This window comes from Melanotaenia boesemani, chromosome 21 (assembly GCF_017639745.1).
Source record: "Melanotaenia boesemani isolate fMelBoe1 chromosome 21, fMelBoe1.pri, whole genome shotgun sequence".
NCBI lineage: Eukaryota > Metazoa > Chordata > Actinopteri > Atheriniformes > Melanotaeniidae > Melanotaenia > Melanotaenia boesemani.
The window spans coordinates 4,155,190-4,169,735 of record NC_055702.1 but is presented as its reverse complement, the minus strand read 5'-3'; the positions used below and the strand labels follow the sequence as shown (position 1 = coordinate 4,169,735).

Below are 14,546 nucleotides of genomic sequence, written 5' to 3'. Positions count from 1 at the left end.
AAGCATTGTGTGAGGATGTGTTTATCACTGATCTGCCATTCATCAGCTCAACCATCAAAACACATAAGTGTTTTAAAAGCATCAATATCAGTTCCTCCTTAGTGGCTTGGTGGGATTTTCTAAAAATAACCAAATCCTCACTTTTTCCATGTAAGTTTACACCCCTCTGGAACAACCCTGACATCCTGCAAAACAAAAAGCTTATCAATTTTACTCAATGTCTGAGTGAAGCTGGTGTGTTCATGTACAGGTGTAACAGTTTGTTGTCTGGTGATGGTGTGGATTGTGGGGTCGTTTTCCTTCTGTCTGTGATCTTTTAGTCTCCTTTCTTCTTTCCCTTTTGCTCTTTTTTTTGCTGTTTTCCATCTTTTTCTGTCCCCTCTGGTCGGGTCCAGCAAGATTACATAGATTCCGTGATTCAAAGTAAATAAATAAATAAATTAATCACATTATCAAGAGGAGCCTTACCCATAGGCCTCCCCTTGGCAGAGCAAATTTGTTCAGCACGATACAGCAACCAGATTATCATTTTGCTGCTATGATGCTGGACAGGACAAGTTAAAAAAAAAAAAAAAAAAAAAAGAAAAAACTCGCCACCTGGATTTAACTAAGTAAATAAGAGTCTTCTAGATAAATACGCATGGATGATGATGTTTTAGCTGCAACAAGTTATTTAACCTCAGCTGACGCAGTGAACAGTTTCTCATCTCTGAAACAGCCGTGTGGAAAGATGCTGCAGACGTGGAAAAGATGTTAATCTGCGTCAGAAGGGTCAAAGTACTTGTATTAAGCAGAGAAAACATCTAAGGAGATAAAACTGGGTTAAGAACTGTCCAACACTGGAAGGATAGCAGGGAACCATCGTTTTCCAGAGATGTGGTCGGAAATAATCTTGAATGATGGTGATCGGCCATCACTTCAACATTTGGTGATACTGAATTAAGTCTGGGGTTGTTACAGTTGGTCAGGTGACTCTTTCTCCTTTATTAAGACATGCACTTTTGCACAAAGCTTCCCAGTTTGTCTCATCCAAATCATCAATCTTGACCAGGCAGTGGCGTCGAGGTCCAGGCAGTTTTTCTGATCATACCAGTGCAAGATGTCAAGACCTTCTGGGATAATGTGGGTGGACTTTTGGGACTCTTGATTTTACTGATCCTGGTGCAGGACGGTGTTACCACAGCCACCATCTCCTGGATCACCGACTACCTGACAGACAGGCCTAAGTTGGTTCGGCTGGGGAACATCCTGTCTGATGGTAGTCGGTGACACAGGAGAACCTCACAGGACGGTCCTGTCACCATTCCTCTTCAACCTGTACACCTCTGACTTTAAATACATCTCTGATTCATGCCTCCTGCAGATATACTCTGATCATCTGCGGTGGTCGGACGTATCAGAGATGGACAGGAGGAGCTGGTGAACAACTTTGTGGACCGGAGCAGCAGGATACATCTCGTTCTGAATGTGAACAAGACAAAGGAGATGGTTATTGACTTTAGGAGGAGGAAACCTGCACACCAGCCCATCAGGATCCTGGGTGAGGAGGTGGAGGTTGTGGACATCTATAAATACTTGGGTGTGACTCTGGAAATGCAGACTGGACTGGAGGATCAACACAGATGCTGTGTACAGGAAGGGGATGAGCAGACTCTACTTCCTGAGGAAGCTCAGATCCTTTAACATCTGTAGCAAACTGCTTGAGATGTTCTTCCAGTCTGTGGTGGCCAGCGCCATCATGTATGCTGTGGTGTGCTGGGGGAGCAGCACCAGCTCCAGGGATGCCAGCAGGATCAAAAACCTGATCCATAAGGCTGGTAAGATCATTGGACACAACCTGGAGACACTGGAGACAGTCAGAGACAGGAGGTCTCTGAACAAACTGGTCCCCATCATGGATGATTTCTACATCCACTACATAGTAAACTGGAGGGACAGCGCCGCTCTTTCTTTAACAGATGCTGCAGCTCCGCTTCATGACGAGGTTCAGGAAATCATTCCTTCCTTTCACAACAACCCTGATCAATACCTCCTCCATGTGTGAGAGCTGATCATCATCTCTGCATTTTACCCAAACACACCCACCAATTCATCATCGTAGTTGTGTGTATGTATTGTATATATATGTGTGTACAGCTATTATTTGTAGTTTTTTAGGGGCTTCCCTTGTATATATTTTGTATACTGAGTTTATTTCTATTTTCTCTATATGTCTACATTTTTTTCTTATCTAAATTTCCTCACGGGATTAATAAGTACTCTCTCTGCAGCCTGGTTAAAAAACATCCTCAATTAATGCTCACAGATCTGAACTAAGATGTTTTAACTAAAAAATGTAAATTTTATTATCCACGTATTCATGATTATCTGGTGTTCTTTGTCACTTTTCGATTGAAGAATGTGACTCATTTTACAAACTGAACAGATCCACCCCCATCAGACCAGTGTGGACCGTACCTGACAGTGAAGGGCTTACTGGCCTTGGAGGCACTGTTAGTAGGCGAGTTACTGGCACTTCTGCTGAGGTCTTCCACTGACTTGTCCGTGTGTTTGCTTTTGTCTGAGGGCAGAATGCCATTTTCCAAAGTGTCCACATCATACCTGCGAGTCACAGTCATGACAAAAACAACAAAAAAAACAGTCTGTTTCACAAATGTTGCGAACTTTCATGACCTTCTTCAGCTACATTGTTCAGAGTGGCTGTGTGAAGCAGATAAGACACAGTTTGACCTTGACTGTTGATACTTACGGGACAGCGCTGTGTGCAACAGAGAGATAATCCACAAGGACATCCAAACCCTGGTTCTCCTCATTTAGGAACTCCTGAGCCCAGCTGCAAAAAGAAAAGAAATATCTGGATTTAGGAAGCACATGAAATGGTCTTCAGTCCCTTCTGGGCTCTTACATCCTGTTTCTGTCAGGTAGCTAAAACATGGCTTTATTTCAAGATGATGAAGAGTCCTTCCCTTAAATATGAGCTGCAGTGAAACTCACCCGATATGATTGGTCCTCAGAGAAATCTCCAGCTCTCTCAGGATCTGTGTGGATTCTGGGACACGTCTCTTAAACTAGCAAAACACATTAGAAGTAGTTATGAAGACTGGATTAACCCCTTGATGCCTGGTGTCGTACATTTGCAACAAACGTCTGACATCTATTTATTTATTTAAATCAAACTAATGTAATTTATTCAGACTTATTTATGTATTTATTGTTATAATTTAGTAATGTATGTAATCCTTTATTTTATTCCAGTCTTTTTAAACTTTAAACTGGGATGTTGGAAGCCAGATTGTTGTGTTATACCTTCCGACTGACTCCTCCGTGATCCAGATAACTTTTCAGCTTTTCCAAATATGCAGATGGTGGATTCTTCACTTGAAACCGCTCCTGAAGATGCAGAGAAAGACACAGAGGCCTGTAATTAAGCCTGATTGCAGCGCTGCGGTAGGAAGACAGGGCAGAGCTGAGCCAGGGTCTCACACAGGCACTTTGATTACACAGCTTCTCTTATGCAAATGTAAGAAATGGCTCGACTGTGGTGCAGCAGTTATTTTCAGACCCAGTTCAGCTTCACTCATGGCCTCTAATTAAATATATACTCTGAAATTTGTCAAAGAGCCTCGATGATCCGACAGGGGAAAGGCTGAGTGAGCTGCTGTATGACAGCAACAGGTGTCCTCCATCACGCTCTCATCAGGACACAGGTTGTTATGACTGTCCTGTTGCCACGGCGATGTACAATATTGATGAGCTTCCTCACATACTGGGTGAGGGTTGCCTCGTCTCGTTTGGTATTCGGTCCACTTAGTGTGAAACACTGAAATAAAGATAAATTATTACACAAACAGCAAGATTTCTATGATGCATACAGGTACGTTTGTCTGGAGCTTGATGGGGGTTTATTTTAGAGAGGAAATAAACCAGAATGGAGGTGATGCTGGTTCTAGATCCAAACTTCTGATTTGGATCTTATTAGGAAGCTGAGACTCATTTAAGCAAATGAATGAAGAAAAAAGGGTTAAAGAAGTTAAAACATATAGTTTTACTGCGCTAGCAACAAAACAGTTTAATTCTAAATAAATGGCATTTGTCATCGTTCAAAAGAGTAGAAACAAGAAAACTGGATTTATTTTAAAAGCTTCTTGTTGTATTAAGACAGAAATTTGACTTCACAGACTGTTAAAATAAATATAAGCACTGGAAACTCTGTTATGAGTCTTTAAACATTTTCCCACTGGGCTGGTAGGGCATTTTTTTAGTCCCAGTAGTAAATAATCAGGTCATTTCAGGTTTGGGTCCCAGTTTCTGAGCTTAAGCAAACCAAATAAAGATTAACAACATGAGGAGGTCGCACTGTGTCTGACGAACTGATTGCAGTTTGAATTTCCTGACGTGACTCAATTTTGTTGTACTCATGAGTAAATGTCATGAGTGTCATGGACACTAAATAAACCACAGCACGAGATGGAAATGACCCAAAATAAATAAATAATAAAAAAAAAGATTATATTTACAATGCAGCTGTGAAAGACAGAAAAAGAATACTACATAGGAGAGGGAGCAAAAAACAGAGTAAATACATGTTCAGTATTAAATATATGACACATGTCAGTGACAGTGAAAAGTGAGTTCAGATCTACCTGGTCACAAATCAGCTCCCACTTCTTGTCGTTGTCGTACTGGCTGAGGATCCTCACTTTATCTGGAGGAAGGTTCATCGTGTTCTGGAAGCAGACAGAACATAAAAATAATGATCAAAAACTACTAATCTTTTTTCACAGCATTGTGATAAACTAGAACTGTTTTCAGTCAGAGGCTTCTTCAGCCCGCTGCAATAAAGAAGCTCATTGTTATTTTTGGTCTTTTCAGAGAAACATTTTAAATAAATAAAACTTTTATCACCGCAGTGATAATTTCACTTTGGGTATTAAAAAATAATATTCTATTCTGTCCTATTAAATCCTCCTCTTTTACAGCCATCAGTTTGATATTCCAGTACTAAGGATGGTCCTTGATACTCTGTTTTCAATACTATATACTTTATCTTTTTTTTAAAAGTCAGAATACAAAAAGCCAAAACAATATAATAAAAGTACATTAATGTAAGAAAAGACATCTGCTGCTCATCGAGTTTTCACATCGTCTCCAAAAGTCTCCAAAAACACCAGAAAATGTTAATAGATTTGTCTCTGGTCATATTTATTTTTTTTGTAGAGTTTCTAGAGGGTTCTGAAAACTCGCTAAAAATAGCGAAGTCGTGAAGTTGGCAACCCTTTAAACAATGGATCCACCAGGTGGCTGCTGTGAAGAAGGGCTGACCGCTGCAGTGCCTGTTAAAAATGTGTGGAGGTGGCTGGTCCAAAGTGGCATTTAAGTATCGATATGCTTATTGATATGTAACTCTATACTAAATTCAGCAACCCATTAGTTTCTGATAATTTAAACATATTTTTGTTTACAATAGTAAAATAGAATACAGTAAATACCTCAAGACTTATCTCCCTTATCTCTCTGTCATCTTTCTAACTTGGTCCCTACATTTTTCCTCCCTCCTGTATAATCTTTTGTAAGTTCGTGGTTTATCCACCGTGCACAGCAGCTGATAACATGGTATGAATTTTACAAAATGTACACAGACCTTTACAGTGTAACGTTAGAAAGCAGAAGCCTGGTTGAGTAAAACTATCGAGATAAAATCCATGGCAGCCGGAGGAAAGCTAAACACAGGCAGAGGAAAAACGTGATGAAGTTTGAGGTTTTGGTGTAGACTGAGATCTCCTCTGATTCTATTCACTGCCGTCACTTTTAGGCCATTTCTTTAACAAAGTTACATAACTGAGGGACCATAAACACTAACTTGTTTAACCCCTTAATTGTCGCACATTTGCAAACCACTTCTATCTTTTTTTTTTTTTTTAATCTACCTATTCTATTTGTCTCTTTATTTGCTTTTATTTGCTGTTATTTAGGTATTTATTTCTATATTATCGATTGTTATATATTGTTGTTAATTTATTTAATTTTAAATTGTGTTTATTTTGTTCCAATCTTTTTCTGTTAATTATTTTTCATGATTTTTTTTCATTTGGTTTTTTAAAAATTGTGAATAAATTCAGGTGTTATGGGGTTAAATCCATTTAATTGAAGCCAGGTGCAACTGCCTGCAGATTAGGTGAGTTAAAGGAGGTTTAGTCAGATTAGAAACCATCGATCAAAACTAAAAAGCTGAATGTCTGCAGCCGTCTGGTGTAGAAAGTCGAGTGTTTGCTTATAATCTCTGGTGAAAGCTCTGCTGTGGTTCTGGTCCAGTAATGAGTTACTGCGTGAGTCAGAGGTCTTTGCTGCTCTGTGTCGGCCTGACTCGTCATTGTGAGTATGTTTGTTGCCACAACACAACAACAGGTGCGTTGCTAACGTTAAACCACAGTCATGCATGAATTTCCTGCATTCTGACCCACATTTAAGAGAAGAATTTCTGGGTTAAAACTTATTCTGAGAGAAAAAAGACCCCTCACTTTGACAAAAACAGCAGCAAACGAAGTGTGTTTTTGTAAATGATAAACAACCTGCTAGAGTTTAGTTTTTGGTATAATTTTAAACAGTCTAGATGTCAGACTGTCGGCACACTCGACCTCTTTCACACCCTATAATGTACTGATGTGTCCCATATCACAAACCAGCTCACAGACACATCAGTAGCACTAATTATAACTCACACTCTTGTGAAACCAGGCTAAGAGACAGGAGACTCCCACTCAAGGACGAAACTGGTACAGAATCATTTTCCCTGAATCGTCCTCGTATAGTTTTGTCTTCTAGTCTGAGTCACTGTGGTGAGACAAACAGCAGCGGTTACTTAGCTGAGACTTTTCACCTCCAGACCTCACAGCTCTGAGATTATCATCACATGAACCACATCAGGAGCTTGTGAATTTTAAATTTTGATCCTTAAAAAGTGAAAAATATACACACAAACTGAGTCATCCAGACACAAACACATGGAGAGCTCAGTCACGTGTGCTACTCTGACAAACAAGGGCAGCAGATCAATGGTGGATGTGAATCTGATAAATCAAGCCTGATGAATGAAGCTGATGGATCAATAAGTGCTGGTTATGTGTGGCTGCATGGAAATAGAAAAATAACCTCATGTACTTTGTGGGAAGAGCTTTAGAAACAACTCCTGTAGTAAATACTGATGCATGGCTGACACACTTACATTCTCTGCATGTCCAGCTTACCAGAACCGGCCTGGACTGAACCACTTAGTGGAAACGGGGCTTAAAGGGCCCAAAATGGACCAAGAAAATATCTGATTGTTTGCATCTACGGTGTGAGTGTTAGCTTAGCTTAGCGCTGGGTCAGTCGCCTTGATATTGTGGCTTCACATTTCACTTGTGTTGGTATTTTAACTTGTGGACTTTGCATAGAACTAACGTTGTCAGTTTAAACATAATAGTTAAAGTCACAAGCTAAAGTATTTATATTTTTTTATGTAAATAGATTAGTATTAAATGTCAATGTGGGTCAATATTCATTCATTCATTTTTATTTATTTAGCACATGGATATGCACGGCCTCAGATCGAAACAAAATAAATCAAAAGCACATCTTAATGCACCACCATGCTTGAAAAGGAGCAGGAAGAAGAAAATCTTATACTTGCCCCTTTGTTAACATAACACACAAATAGATGGTCTGTCAGTTTATTACTTGACAATCCACAATCAATACGAAAGAATCAGAGTTCACACACTCATTTACAATCTACATCATTCACTGAGTTCATACACTAAATATTATAGTTTTATACATTCTTTTAAACTAATAAATATTCACACACATCTTCTGCTACCTGTAATAAAATCCACAATTTAACACCACATGTTGGAATCTTCTGCAGACATTCTGGTAATACTCAAGCTCAATAAAATCTTTGTTTTATAAGTCCTGACTTGAAAAACAACGTGTTAGTGTGCTTCACTTTGTGAATAATTCTTACTGCTATTTTCTGTAAAACAAACAAAAGCTTTATGTTTGCCCCACATCTCCAAACAAGAACTTAAATATGGCAGAACGAGTGAATGAGACTAATACTTTCACATCATATGTTTGAAACTTAGAAATTAAAGTAGAATGCTCTATAGTGACAAATGTGTTTTAATAATAAAAAAAACCCTATTGTGTATTTATTATTTTTAATTGCAGTTGTAATTTCTTCCACTATTTCCATCAGTGCCAGAGCTGTAAATCTGTTTGCTCTGATTGCAGATATTAAGATATTTAAATAACTTCAAACAATGCACATGAAAGTAGTGGTAAATTAGAAAATAGAAGTCAGAAAATGGTACATTTTTTTACTCAAGTGTACTCAGAGAGCGGGGTTCAGTGTTTAACGGGGGCGTTTCTTTAGTTTCTGTGTTTGAGAATTATAATCTATGTGGAGTTACAAGAATACATGAATACACAGGATTTGTAATTTCTTTCTCTTTCTGTGGGTTTGTTTAAAGGTTTTTACCTGCGTCTCGACCAAAGAACCGTCTTTCTGACAACACTGGAAAATAAATGGAAGATAAAAGAAGAAAACTGTGTGTCTTTGAGTGGAAGCCAGTTGAGTACGCAGAAGTTTCCGTCCCCTTCAAGTGGGGAAGCTGCACAAATTAAAGCAAAACTTGAGAGTAGCGTTTTGTCACCTCTTCTCGTTATACTGATGTAGTCTGTCACCTTTAGTAAACTAACCACAAATACACGACGTGTGAGAAATAGACCACAATCCAAACCCTGTTTTTGTAATTAGCAGTTTCAGCTCTGTGCAAATATTTTAAGCACTTTAATATTCTTATTCGTTGTGTAACACCAGCCCAAAGTGAACATTACAAGCATAACAATGAGCTCTACAGTGTTGTTTAAAGTGTTTCATATTTACAAATGAGAGCAGATCTCACATGGAATATAAAGATGAAACATGTCAGGCATCGAACTGAAGCAGATCAGTGACTCTGGCAGCAACGCTGGGTGCATCCCAACGCCAGACCAATACGCTGGCTGTTGAATGACACACTATCAATCAATAAAGTAAAAAAAAAGAAGAATGCAGGCCCAAATAATCAATAAGCTTACAGTGAAGAAGGAATCCTGCAACAATAAAAAAGACCTAAAAAAAAAAAAGGAAAAAGTGGAGGCAGACATGGTGTCCATCTTTCAAGCTGCTGGACAGTGTGATGGGTGATGGGTAGTGGTGGATTCAGCCACCACCATAAAAGAACCCACCCCCCACCTCTGGGTCTTCCACAGACGAAGGTGGCAGGTTGTCTACAGACCACCTGGTACAGCTCAGATAACTGAGGTCGACCAAACACTGAAATCTTTCATGTTACACAAAGTCTGGATTTCACTTCATCGTGTTGCCTGGCAACCTATTTAACTGTTGGTAAGCTGGACTTATGTAAGTGCATGTTGACATCCTAACCAGCTCCAGTCCTTGATGGCTGGTCCTGCAGGTTTTAGATGTCTCCCTGACCCAACACAGCCACGATTTAAATAAATGGTTCTCCTCAAACATGTTGACGCATTAAAGGTCCCATATTATACACTTTATTCCCAATCTGAGACCATTCATTAATATCTAAATGAAATATTTCCGCCATGGTATGGACAAATCGACCCTCAGTTTGAGTGCAGCGGCTTCTCTTCACCTCCCTCTTTTTAGCAGCTTCAGAAATGTGCCGTTTATGGTGGGCGGAACCCTGGTGGAGCAGCTCAGCTGTTGGCTCCGCCCATCGCATCGCCCGTCATGAGGTGATTGACAGGTTAATATATTTTCAAGCTATCAGACTAATAAGGCCGAAACGATAAAATAACTGCCAGCTCTTACCTCTCCAGCTGTGTCACGGACAGTTGGTATTGAACCTGGCTTCAGCTTCAAACGGTTGGCGAAGCCTGCTTTCCATGCCCCCATGTTGTGGAAACAGTCCTCTTTGAAATGCTGGCCACAGACATGCAAAACCTTTGGAAGTTTTCCGGGTACATTTCCTCCAAAAATAAAATTAATCCACTCAGTCCTCGTGGGTTCAGTGGATGGAAGTAAAAAAAACGTTTTCGTGTTCATTTATGCAGCCACAAACAGAACAGTGCTTCTGTCGCTTAGCCATGTCCGCTAACGAGGGTTGCCGAAGAGGGAAAAACACTGGGCGCTAGGTGATTTTTAGAGGGCGGGCTTTGAGAGCCGGTAGACGGGTCCATCGCTCTGTGGGGAGTGGTTATTGTCCCTTATGACATCATAACGTACACGCTTTCAAACAAGCTCATTTCAGCGCTTACTTCCCTAGAGGTGGAGCAGGGGGGAGAGAGAGCGCCTGAAAGAGTTTCACACTTACGGGTCTCCTACACATGCGGGGGGACCAGTATGACTGTTCCAAAACCATTAAAAAGTGAATTTTGCATAATATGGGACCTTTAATCAGATTCAGGTGCTGCAGCAGGAAACAGACCTGCAGGACGGTGGCCCTAGAGGAACGACTTTGGACACCCCTGTCCAAGCATCTTACTCATTTGTCTGCATATATTGTTTATTTTGGAACTATATAATGGAGCCTCACAAGTCAACCACCAACTTTCAGATCCAAATCTGTAAGGTGTTGATGTCCTCCCACTATTACTCTGGTTAAACTGGCTCCTTTACCAGAAAGCAACAAGGTTCTGATACTCTAGAACAGAGCTGGAGCCAGAACCAGAACCAGAACGGTGCCTGTCTGAATGAGCTTTTGTAGTGTCCCCTCTTTTTTTACCAGCAGTCTCTAAACATCCGGATCTGAGACCAGTTTCTGGACATTTAATAAGACAAAATTTCTCTCTCAATGTCCGATTCTAGCTGCTTCATGTCCTGCTTTGTTTTTGTTGATGATGCTCCAACAGTTGGTAAAAGGTCTGGACTGCAAGCAGGCCAGTCCAGAACCCAGACTCTTCTACCATGAAGCCATGCTGCTGTAACAGATGCAGTAGTTTTTGGTTTATCATTGTCTTGTTGAAATCTGCAAGTTGTTGCCAGAAAAAGTTGCCACTGGATGGGGAACTCATACAGCCACAGGAGAAGCAGCTTTTTGAACCAAGCATTGATAATATACCAGCCGGTCTTCCCCCCCTTTAGTCTGAAGGACTCAGTGACCTTCCACACTGATCACTGGATCAATGCATCAAGCTTTGTTCTCTGGGGATAAAAACAAAAACAAGAGATATCACCTCAAGGGATAAGTTACATCTCTAAAGCAACTCTCAGAAAGGAGCATTTTCGTTCAGCATTTTACAGTTAATGTAAAAAAAAAGGGGGGGTTGTCTACTGACAAATCACAGCTGATATTTGTAGCAGTGACAGAAGGTGGATGTGAGGACACCGACAGAGATACTGCAGTGGATCTGTGAACCCACAGTAGAAGTAGGAAATTCAATGTTCAAGTCTGGAAGGGATTTTCTGCTCTGCAGCAAATCGACTCCACCCTGAGGTCGGAGAAGTCCTCCCTTCAGAGACAAACTCCACACTCAGGTTTGCATTTTTGTGAAGGAAGATTCATTCTGCAGCAGGATAATGAGCCTAAACACACCTCCAAGAGCTCACCAATGGTGAGTTTCCTCAGCGATGGTCTGACCTGAACCTCTGTCAGCATCGATGGCAGACTGAAAGACTGCAGACTTATTACGTAGAATTAATAAAAAATGTACACCTGCTGCAGTTTTACTGTAAATCTGATTCTTCCACAGCTGGTACAGAAACCAGGAGAATCACTGATCAACCAGTGACAAGGTTTTGATGCAGAAATGTTGAACTTTGACCTGCAGATGACGTCATTGTGTTGCTGTTATCGATAAAAACAGGTTTGGTTAGGGACAGACGGAGTCTCTTTTGGTTTTCTTTTGGTTTACTTGTTTCAGTTTGATCGTACCAACATGCCTTTGGTCGAGCACAAAGTGAGTCAAAGTTAAAAACTATAGATTTGAGGAACCCATGAGGAATTTCTCTCGTGCAGAGAGCAGCAGTCATTCTGGTGTTGATGTAAACATTCATGTTTGTTTTCTATTCAGGAGGAAAACAGGAAGCATAAGATTTTCTGATAGAGATCATTGAAATATTTAAACAAGTGCAGATGGGATGGTTTTGTTTTTTTTTATTATTATTATTAGTGGGAGAAACCCCATAAATAAAAAAAAAAAATTGCAGCGCGCACAATGTGGGATTATGTTCACTTCCACTCAAAGAACTAAGTCAAAATTGTACTAACATGGCAGGGAACATGCAGGGAAATGGTTCCTAAGGACCAGGACTGAGAACCACTGATTACCAGTGTAAAAGATCAAAAGCCTGCAGGGCCGTCCCCACGATGCCGGACTGCAGTAAAACTGCTAAGTCATTGTATCAATCCACCTTTCATCCCCACGAAACCAGGGATAAGCCTCCATGAAACCAATCATGTCTGAAACCAGGTAACAAGGTGGATCGGTTTGAGACCTCCACCATCTGCGGTGCTGTGAGGACAGCGTAACCGCACCACTGCAGTATATGACATCATAAACGCACACCAAACACAACAACGATAACGGCGTCCATGACCAACTGTGTTGTGGTGCTCCAGACAGTCCTGGCTTGTGTACAGCTTTAGCACCAAAATGCACGGCTGTTACAACACAGTGCTGTGCTACTGTACCATCAACAGCGGCAGCAAGCAGATACGTCATCACCTGTCCACGCGCTACTCTGCAGTGTTACTCTTTAATCATCAGCTTCGGCACCGTGTGGACATCAGAGGCCTCAGAGAATCAGGAGAAATCCCTGTGTGCACGGGACAACACTGAAGATCAAAGCTGGATGAGTGTTGTATTACCCTCAAGAAGTACTGCAATAAAAACAAATTATCTACTGGAAATTGCTGCAGGGGCCCAGGAAAACTACCAGAAAATTTCATCTGTGAACAGAGTGATGATTTGTTTTATTTATTTTTTTATTTGAAGTTTGTCAATATATTATTGCAATTACTATTGTTGTAAATAAACTGCTAGCTTTATTAATAATCTTAATTTGTCTTTTTGTTAAAATGATCTTTTTAAAGTAAATATATTTTATATTTGTTTTTACAACTTTTTAATCAGGATACTTGAAGCTCAACTTACATATTTATTTATGTCAGCTGTTGTATTTGTGCTGTTTTACTGCATCTGCTCACTTTAATGTTAAATGTCTGATCAGATGATAACATTATTTCCTGTTGTACTGATGACTGACAATCCACAGCGCTATCGTAGCCTCAGTAGGACGTGTGTATGATGACAATGCAACACACAACCCGGGAGGGGCTGCAGTCATCGGGTTTCACATCTGAATGAGTTCAGTTTTTATCTCCAGCTCGCTGCATCTCTTTTGTGCAGAATCAATACAGATTGAGAGATAAAGTGTTGAAGATCTTGTCACGCTCAAAATGGTTCTCACCATGGCAACCTGCACAATGACTGCTGGTTGAAGTCATGTTAGAAAGTCAAATCTGCTCCACATAATGCTAAGTCATGGATGAATGCAGGAGGCTCAGAGCGGCAGCAGGAAGAACAAGGCAGGTTGCTGAATGATGCATGGTGACACTTCCTGGATTCCAAAAGGACGGGTCAACGGCGAACAAGGAGAAGCTGAAGACTGTCCAGAAGGAGCTGAGAGAAAGTTCAGAGAGGGGAAGGCCAGTTACAAGAGGAAGATGGAGGAGCAGCTGCAGCAGCAGAACATTGGTGGGGTGTGGAAAGCCTGAAAATGGTCTCAGGCTTCAAAATGCCCCACTCACAGACTGAGGGGGACCTGAACTGGGTGAGTGATCTAAGGGGCCGTCAACAACACGGACAGCTGTGTCCTGCACAAGTTCTCAGATGACGGACTCACAACACGGATGCACTGTACAGGGAGGGTCAGAGCAGGTCTATCTTCTGAGGAGACTGCAGTCTTTTGCAGTGAAGGGGGACTCCTGAGGACCTTCTGTGACTCTGTGGTGGCATCAGCCATCCTTTATGGTGTGGTCTGCTGGAGCAGCAGCATCACAGAAAGGGAGAGGAAGAAGCTGGACAAAGTCATCAGGAGGTCCAGCTCTGTCCCACGCTGTTCTCTGGACTTGGTGAAAAGGGTCCCGGCAGAACTGACATTCATGCTGGACCATCACCCCCCCCCAGGACGCCCTGTCTGGTCTGGAGAACAGCTTCATGGACAGACTGATCCATCGCAGCTCTTTCCTCCTGCTGCTGTCACACTTTACAATGAACACATGGAACTGTCTTTACATGTTTATTTACATGTTTATTTACATGTTTATGTACATATTTATATACTGTACATACTCGTCCTGTCAGGTCAGATACTGTACATAATTATACTTTGTTTTTGTGTGTGTGTGTTCTTTTTGATATCACCTGCGTGCTTCTGCTTGCTGCTCCTGTACTGCTGTAACAAAGCGGTTTCCCCACTGAGGGACTAATAAAGGTTTCTTATGTGTTCTTATTTAGTAAGTGATTACAGCTGAATC

At 40.9% G+C, this 14,546-nt stretch overlaps 1 protein-coding gene across 4 annotated transcripts in view; it reads right to left on the bottom strand.

Annotated features, from left to right (window-relative positions):
* The window catches only part of fmnl1b (formin-like 1b), a 49,034-nt gene that overhangs the window by 22,752 nt on the left and 11,736 nt on the right, over positions 1-14,546 (bottom strand). For all 4 annotated transcript variants that reach the window (XM_041973486.1, XM_041973487.1, XM_041973485.1 and 1 more), the window contains 5 exons: positions 4,644-4,727; positions 3,307-3,390; positions 2,995-3,068; positions 2,750-2,833; positions 2,458-2,601 (listed from right to left, as the gene is read on the bottom strand). In XM_041973486.1, the coding sequence (XP_041829420.1) occupies positions 2,458-2,601; positions 2,750-2,833; positions 2,995-3,068; positions 3,307-3,390; positions 4,644-4,727 (470 nt within the window). The remainder of the gene's footprint in view (positions 1-2,457; positions 2,602-2,749; positions 2,834-2,994; positions 3,069-3,306; positions 3,391-4,643; positions 4,728-14,546) is intronic.